This window comes from Aphanomyces invadans (assembly GCF_000520115.1).
Source record: "Aphanomyces invadans strain NJM9701 unplaced genomic scaffold supercont1.42, whole genome shotgun sequence".
Classification (NCBI taxonomy): Eukaryota; Oomycota; class Saprolegniomycetes; order Saprolegniales; family Verrucalvaceae; genus Aphanomyces; species Aphanomyces invadans.
In genome coordinates, this window is record NW_008580187.1 from 208,142 (window position 1) to 216,912 (window position 8,771).

At 46.3% G+C, this 8,771-nt stretch overlaps 1 protein-coding gene across 1 annotated transcript; it reads left to right on the forward strand.

Moving 5' to 3' along the window:
• Positions 1–1,928: 1,928 nt before the first annotated feature.
• H310_12714 (hypothetical protein) lies at positions 1,929–6,409 on the forward strand (the record flags this gene model as incomplete). The annotated part of the gene is made up of 8 exons (XM_008879899.1): positions 1,929–2,090; positions 2,129–2,248; positions 2,288–2,619; positions 4,630–4,687; positions 4,746–4,787; positions 4,855–4,941; positions 6,038–6,229; positions 6,269–6,409. 8 exons carry the CDS (start codon positions 1,929–1,931, stop codon positions 6,407–6,409), a joined length of 1,134 nt encoding a protein of 377 aa, XP_008878121.1.
• Positions 6,410–8,771: the final 2,362 nt, after the last annotated feature.

Genomic DNA, 8,771 nt, shown 5'->3' on the forward strand with positions numbered 1-8,771 from the left:
TCTGGGTACCATCAAATGCTGGTTGAACCACATGCACGCAAGTATACTGCCTTTCGGACGCACAAAGAGATATTGCAATGGTGCGTAGCTCCCATGGGAATGGCGGGAATGCCAGGGATATGGTCGAGACTTATGCGGTCGTTGTTCGACAAATTCTCCTTTGTGGTTGTCTACTTGGACGACATTTGCATCTACTCAACGAGTGTCGGTCAGCATGCGATACATCTGCGTGCTGTTCTCGAAGTTTTGCGATCGGAAAAGCTTTACGCCCGTCGAGAGAAGTGCGCCTTTGCAGTGCCCAAGGTTGACTTCTTGGGACACACGATCTCGGCTAACGGACTCGAGGTTGATGCAAACAAGGTGCGCGCCATTGAGAAGTGGGCGGCGCCTTCAAACCGGAAAGAGCTCTTAAGCTTTCTCGGAATGGCTGGGTATTATCGCAAATTCATCGCAAACTACGCGAGCTTGGTCCTGCCCATCAGCGACCTTGCCAAGGAATCCGTGCCCTGGAAGTGGACGGATCTCGAAGAGAAAGCGTTTCTCACGGTGAAAGCTGCATTAGGAGCACTATGGAATTTGTTTCTACGTGGGCAAGGAAGGTAGAAAAGGCACATGACAAGGCAGGAGACGTTGAAGCAAGGTATGTGCGTCACATTATTCATCGCTAGTTTGTGATGTCATACATGAAACGACAGGTCGAAATTGACCAGTGAGGCAGTAAACTAAGTAACAATAACAATATGTATGGTTGTTGTCAGCCAGGTCAGTTGTATCACATCCTGTGCCTGGACGTGGATAATATATTGTCATCCATCGGCCAAAATAATTTTGAATTTAATGAAAATTGATTGTGGACGTCCACAATATTGAATTCCAGACGTACGGGTGTGTACCATAGGGTATGGATTTGGTTCTTTTCCTGTAACTTGCTCAAGAAGACAACTGTTGCCTAATACAGGTCCTTCACGAATTAGAATTAAGTCAAGAGGAAATCTTGATATCTTAGCAGCAGCGGGACTTAGTCTACATAACATTGAGCTGTTCCTCATTGACGTTCAGAAGTAATAATCCAGACAAACAATTGCTCCGCACGACGGACGAAGCCCGTAGCCCACTTGGCGGCTTTGTTGCAGGGAACAACGGAATTCCTTCCCCCGGGGTTCTCGACCATATACCTGGAATATAAACATCATGGGCGTCAAAAATGTACTCATTAAAATATAAACAAATTTGGCCAATCGATGACAATATTTTCCACGTCCAAGTACATCGTATGATACAACTGAATCTGGCTGTCGTCAATCAACTACCGTACTCAGTATTACAGATACCCAGATTACAGATACCCAGTATTACAGATACTTACAGTTGTAGTTTACTGTTATCCTAATGTTTCTTGGTATTATCCTATCATATCAACTGTGGTGCACAAGTTGTCAAAACGTAAAAAAATCCTTTTGGCTGACTATATGGTACCAATCATTAATTAAGTTAAAACATACGTTATGCGTGTCCCTACCTGATACATGCGTTCAGTTTATTGCACCTTGGACGTATATTCGTTTCCTCACAACAGGAGAAATTTATGGTGCGTAGTTTTGAACAACAGTGGGCAAGCGCAAATTTCGAGCAAAATGGTTCAGAACGATTTAGCTGTGCTCCAAAATATGCGCTAACACCCCACGCGAAAGCATATAAGATTGGTTTGCCAACAGTGAAAACCCTGGGTTGATTTTTTCTTCAAGTTGAATGACTAAGTCAAAAATGGAGAGATTGGTAATAGAGTGATTTTGCAAATGTGGAAATTTGGACATTTTGCCGGTGAGGTGCAAAGACACGCGCAAAGTCGAAATTTCGATTCTAGAATTTACTTGTGAGAATGTTCCACAGGGAAAATGTTTCCACACTCGTCGACCATTGAGAATCATATGAGCAAGCAGGACGAAGCCATAAGGCGCAAGAAGACGGCGTTTCGCTTCTCTGTGTCAGCAGACAGTGACCTCCTCAAGGAGGTTGTGATGATTGCCCCTTTCGAGGCAGCCTACGGTCAAACTGGTGCTCGAGGGGAAGAGATTTGCGAGCACATGCGAGTGAGCCACGGCGACACCTTGACCACAGCAAGCTGCAGAAAACGATTCGACGATTTGCTTTCAGCGTTCAAGAAAGCCACTCTAAAGGCTTGCGTACATCGGGAACGGAGGAGGAGTACCAAGAGCGGAACCAACTGCTACAAGATATCTCGGATATGGTACTCTAGACCACCAAAAAGTATTTGACGGCTATGTAGATGGATTTGGCTCAACTGAAGAAGAAGACTGCAATCTCAGTACAAGACAAGAGAAAAAGCGATGGACAGTTGATTCGAGAGGCAACATTGATGGCCATGAAGCGCAAAAACGAGGAAGAAGGTGCTTCTTGGGCTTCGAGTTGGAGCCCATCGAGCAAGGAGCCTGAGAACAAAAAGTTTCAGCGCGTTGGACATTTAAAGGATGCTGCTTCTGTTGTTTCAACCTTTACTGCCATGATGGAAGAGTCATTTCGGATCAAGGCTGAAGAGGTTGCCATGAACAAAGAAGTGCTGGCACTTGAACAACGAAAGCTTGAGTTAGAACAAGCAAGGTATGCGCTTGACAAAGCAGAGCGCGAAGCTCGCATTGAAATTGAGAGGTCTGAACGCGAGACTCAATTGGAATTTTTGCGCAGTACGATTGAAATGATCAAAGCCATAAATTGTGACTTCATTTCAAGATTTATTCGACATGCAGATATTCTTCAACTGATGGTGGCTTGACTCCGAAGTATTTGGAGATTTGGTTTCCTCTCATGCAAGTATGAACATTTGTCAATATGACTGCGACAGTGTAATGAACGCCAACTGCTTGCAACCACAGTTTTTTTCCTCCTTTGTAGTCAACAAATGTCCACAAATTGCAGACAAAGCCAAAACCCCACTCAACACTAAGTCGAACAGAGCTCATTCGCCTATTGAATTCGGCTTGGTGCTCGTCCAAATTTGCACCTTTGAATCCCGACACAATGACATCATTGATGCCGTATGCAGGATCTCCGTAAATGATGACCTGGTATCGCCCACCAGAAGTTTCGGCGTCAATATTTCGACAAGACTTTTTCTTGCAAGCAAGTATGCATCATACCGCGAACCTGGCTCAGGGACGTGACCGCTTGATATTTGATAGCATGTTTTCGCTAGGGACATTGTCAGAGGTAATTCAAATACTTTCTCATACCTTGTGGCCATTGTAGGCAGTCTTTTGAACTCGTCGACCTGGTCGGCAGATTGAACGAACTGTACCATCAATGAAACCAATGCATGTATCCAGTGGAGATCCTTGTGCACTTATGGCCTGAGCACAAGTTCGCATCCAGTCGCTATTAAGTCGCTTGGAGTTCCAAAGAAGGAGATGGCTGAACTTGTCGTATATGTGCTGCATGGTGTGGTTTGCAATGCATGACAGGGCCTCCCGGCTGCATCCGAAAAGCTGAACCATCGAGCCAAGTCTGTGTGGCATGCAAGCCGATTAAGGACGATGCAAAGTCCTTCCACGGGATCAACCTTGTAGCGGCTTGGTGTGACTATGGGGTTGGGCAACAAGAGGATACGTGCAAGTCGTCGAATTTCGTCGTCGAATTTCGTGCTTGGAGAAGCGGAAGTTGAACTCACAGTCTTGGTTGCTGTGGGTGTTCAAGTCGAAGCTCACGTTGGGAATTGTGATGGCCCTTGAAGTGGACGTAAGCTCTTCTATTAATACAGCAACTAGAGGGAGGACATCGAGTCCATCGCTCATGGGGATGATGGGAAAATTCACGATTGCAAAAGCTACAGCATAGTCAATTTCCGGATGAAGTTTCTAGGAAAGTCAACGAGGAATTCCTCGTTTGCAAAAATCACTCTAATATTCCACGTCACAACTGGACAATGCGAGGAATTGCCTTCTCGAACGATTTCTTCACCGTATCTACACTGATGGACTCCCCTGCCTGGCCTTTATGGTTCGACCATTTTTCTTCTCGTTTCGGCTGCAAACGCGACAGGTTTCTCCAATAGCCACAACGCACGTAATCTCGCCTTCAGTGGTCCCATGATCCCAACATCAAGAGGTCGGCAAGCGCCGGTTGAGTTTGGGGGCAACGGCTCCAAAACGTCATGCAACTCTTTGCCCACGAGCTTGTACGATATCGACGACACGTGGGTGGCAAGATTGTCCACGAGCAAAACAGGGGGTACAAGTTGCTCAAACTCCAATAGCTCCTTGAGATAAAGTTCCCAAGCTGAGTCATCCGTCCAGGCAATTTTTGAACCACATAAAGATTACCAGATGGGAGTGTCGGCAATTCTTCAGACTGGATAACATCACCTTGAGTACCCCCAACAGAAAGAGATTCGGTAGCTTCGATCCTAAGAACGTATTGAACAACCAATAAAAGAATACGTAAAAATCACGACACATCATCTGTGCATGCTCCCATGACAGCAGTGAGGCGGTCAGAGTGCTTTTCGGTCGAGTCAACTCTCGAGTCTTCGCCGACCTCAACCCACATGCGATGTGGGCTTTGAACTTGACCCACAAAGCTGAAGGATATTCTTTGACGTCCAATTCGATGCCGTAGGTGGCGCACGTCTGCATCATTCTTGCCTTCGTCCACGATTCTGAAGGGGTGCCGTCCCGTAGGCCCTTGTGGTACTTGGCGTTGTCTAACACAATGATCGCTTTTGATTTCATTAGAGCAGCAACGCCGTCAAGCAAGCGCTGAAACCAAGTGACGAAGTAAGCTTGGGTAAACCTTGCGTGGTAGTCGTTGGGTCGATTGTAACCTCCTTCAAACGCTTCGTAGGTCAAGAGCTTGGAGTTATCGCTGCCGTCAGCCATCATGACTGCTATGAAACAGTGCCGACGCCCTTTGTGCTTCGGTTTGGCGCAGGTAGCTTCATCAGGATGGTATATACTGTCATTATGATGAGTATATTGGTGATGTAAATAGGATTCATCCAAATAGTTTACCGGCCGACGCTGATAGGACTCAATGGCAGTGATAATATATTGAACATATTTATTACGAGCACTGGCAACAGTATCAGTGCGTCTAATAGAATCGTTTCCTTTCCTTTGACAGCGTTGGAACCCCATATTGACAAGGAATTTCTGCTCTAGTCGCAAACACGCATTCTCCGCTTTTCGTTTTGAGAATCGTAATGCACAATACCATACTCATACAATAAACTCATCACATCTTTTGCAACCACTCGTGCGCGGGTTGATCGGCGCTCACGACACGTGATTGAATGATGAATAAGACCACTTTTGGGTCTGGAATACGTGTATTGCGGTTAGACCTATTCGCAGCAACTTTGGCACCATTCAGACCATACTTCCATTATAGCATGAAGGCTTCGACCTACCAGCTGTGCAATCTGATATGCAACACCTACAGCATTGCTATGGCGTAGGTGTGCATGCACGCGAAGTATCGAGAGACGTTCGTCTCTCGATAAACTGCTCGTTCGCTCACTATCGACGAAGCTTCTGATCTCGTCGTAGAGCTCAGAGGCGAGTCCAGGCATTGCGGGCTTGTTGAAGAATGAAAGGTGAATAATCATGCAAACCACGCACCTATAATCCTAAAGCGGACCAATTAGAATGAAGGATGATTTATCAGATTGCAAAATAATAAACTCCGTCAAGGTTATATGACACTACGAACGCATATATTCTTTCGAGGACTTCATCGATTGTCGAAGACTAATCTATGGATGAAAATTGACTATCATTCTTAAATTTGATGGAGCACTTCATAAAGAGTGTTTTGTTTGAAGGAATGCGAACAAGTCCAATAGAGAGATTTCGCAAACGATCCATTCCCGGCGCCAGAGCCATAAGCTTTGGCACTTGATAATTGTACGGCAAACCTCTAAATTTTAATTTGGGTTGCCACAGAATCGGCCAAATGTACGGAGAGTCGTGCCATAGCCAGATACAGCCGATCCCAAATGGCCAACACAGACAAGCGTCGTAACTAGTCGCAAGAAGACGACTATACCCTTCTCAAGCAGGTGGCAGCCGGTACTCCTTTCGCTGCTGAGAAAGGGCAGCTCAAGCGAGCTTGGCAAGGTCTTGCGGATACCCTTATGGCGTGCGAGAACTTCGGCCGTGTTGTCGATGGGAAGAATCTACAGAATCGGTTCCTCGCCCTCGTTGACGAGCATCGCAAGGTCGACGCAGCATCAGCGCGACTTTCGGGCACTGACTAGCAAGAGAAGGAGAAGCATATGCTTCTGGACGACATCGTCACCTTATACGATGATGTGAAGATCGAGCTGCAAAAGACAGAGGAACAAAAGCGGTCCCAAGGTCAAGACGAAAAGGACAAATCGTCCGCGAAATGGCCATGAAGACGATGAAGCGACGACGCGACGTTGAAGGCGACGATCCAAAGCGTCCAGCGCACGAGAACCGTCGCAACAGTCTGGCTGCTGCAATCGTGGTCGAGAGCAAACGTGAATTGGTCGCCCGAGATAGAGAGCTCGCTTACCAGCGCGAAAATTCGAGTCGGAGATTCTGCAACGTGAGCTCGGCCGAGAAGATTGGAAGGCAGAGCGTGAGCACCAATTGGCATAGGCTAGCATTGAGAGCGCGAAAATGACAAGCATCATTAAAGCTTTGTTGGACAGTAAAAAGTAGTCATAAAGTTGGACATTTCATGTTGTTAAATTTCTACAATGTGTGTGAATTCCGTCATCAAGTACTCCTTCAGTGTCGGTGGGTTCATGCCAAAGTAGGATGAAATTTGGTTTCCGCCGCGGTAGCAGGTATTTCAATTGGTCATGAAAATTGCCACGAGAACCACTGCCCCAACGTTGGATAGCATTATCTTCTGCTGCATTTTGTAGGTTGTAAATCCCCACAAAGTTTTCACTCGACCGAAGTTCCATTCGACTCCTTGGCGGACTCGGCTCATGGCTGTGTTGAAACTCTGTTTTTGCACGTCCAAGTTGTTCCCTTTGTAGCCAGACACAATCCATTTTGAAATGGGATAGGCAGGGTCCCCATAACTGTAGTAGCCATCAAATATGTCCGCATTGGCCTCAAAGTACTCTTGCAGCTGACTGACGCGAAGCAACGTCACATCATGTCGACTACCCTCCAAGGGTCCAAAGAAGTGAATACACAAACCATCTGGGGTCGTCAACCCTTGGAAATTGAGGCAGTGCATGCGTTTGTGGCCTGAGTACGTCCGCTTTTGTAAGTTCAATCGAATTGCGCCGTTGGCGGATGCACTAATACGGCAAGTTTCAACCTTGGTTCCGTAGGGAAATGCCCAGACATTTGAAAGTGGTGATCCCTTTGCGTAGATTGCGATGGCATACTGAGCGATTCGTGCTCGAACAATGCGCTTGTTGCAGTAGATGTGATCCCTCCAGGAGGTGTAGACTAACCGAACATGTGGTTGAATATGCGGCATATTTGCTCACGAGACCGACCAAAGGTTGAAAGCATGTCGTAAAATGTAATGGGGTAGCGAAGACGTTTGAGCAGGATAGCCATAGCCTCAACACCAGTAACTCGGTCCCGTGCTGATGTAATAACAACGTTCGGCACCTCGAGCAAAGACGTGAGCTGAAGAACCCCGGAGACATCGAAACGAAACGAGAGCACTGCGTCAACATCACGCATGTTGATGTCAAAGCTGACGGCTAGGATCAAGGGTCGTTCCACAGGTATGCCAAGGGCATACTCCAGAAGCATTGTTGTTGAAGCTGGACTGAGCTTCTTGCTCGCTTCGTCCACTTGTACACCCGGGGAGCAATAATCGATTCGTCATTAGCACTGACGAGTACTGACTCAGTACTCATGGCAGGAACAAATCAAATATGTGCAGTTGTGAATGATTCGAGTTACGATCTAAATCCGTATGCTGCAATGGCAGCCATTTGACCAAAACGGCCTTGCCATTGCCGTTGCCGGTTCGGATTCTAGTTCTATGGCACTGGCAATGGCTGGTTTGCGAAATCTCTATTGTATTCGGAAGAGTACGCGGAGCAGTACAATAATTTTTTATGAAAAAATTCATCTACAAGACTCAAGTTATAGAAAAGGTCGGTCGATGCGTTCGACCACTGTGAATAGAACTTCATTTCCAGCAAAACCTACGGTCGAAATATTATTGCGTTATTCAAATTTCAAGATATTTCTCCAGTGCCACTGAGGACGGATTTCCGTCGTTCCCTGCATGAGTTTAGAGAAGAAACAATTTCTGACAGATAGTTTGTACCCGATAAGTCCCAAAACTCCCAATACCTAAGACTTCTTATTCTTCAGAAAATATCTAATCATTTCGAATAATGCTCGCTCCTCTCGTATTGCGAAAGGTTATGAGTGTCATGATCTACTATTATTGACAATTGTGAGTTCCGTCATCATCGCTCGATAGGAACATACAGTATCCATATATACGGCATGTGCTGTGGTTCTTGAGATTTCGCGGGGGTTATTAAGACTTGAAGTGGCGTCAGCAAAGTCGACCAGGAAGTACACGAATTGATCATATTTACGCAAACGAAACTTGCTATTCTACAAGAGGAATTGCACGATCGAGGTGGTCTTGAAGGGCACCCTCCTTATCTTTCAGCGCGTGGTGGGATTCGATAGACACATCAATATTGTAATGCCGCCACGACTTGACGTCGAATATGTGAATCACGTGACCAACTTGGACGCTGAGGAGACCGTTGAGCACGGCGGATGCTTTGTCCA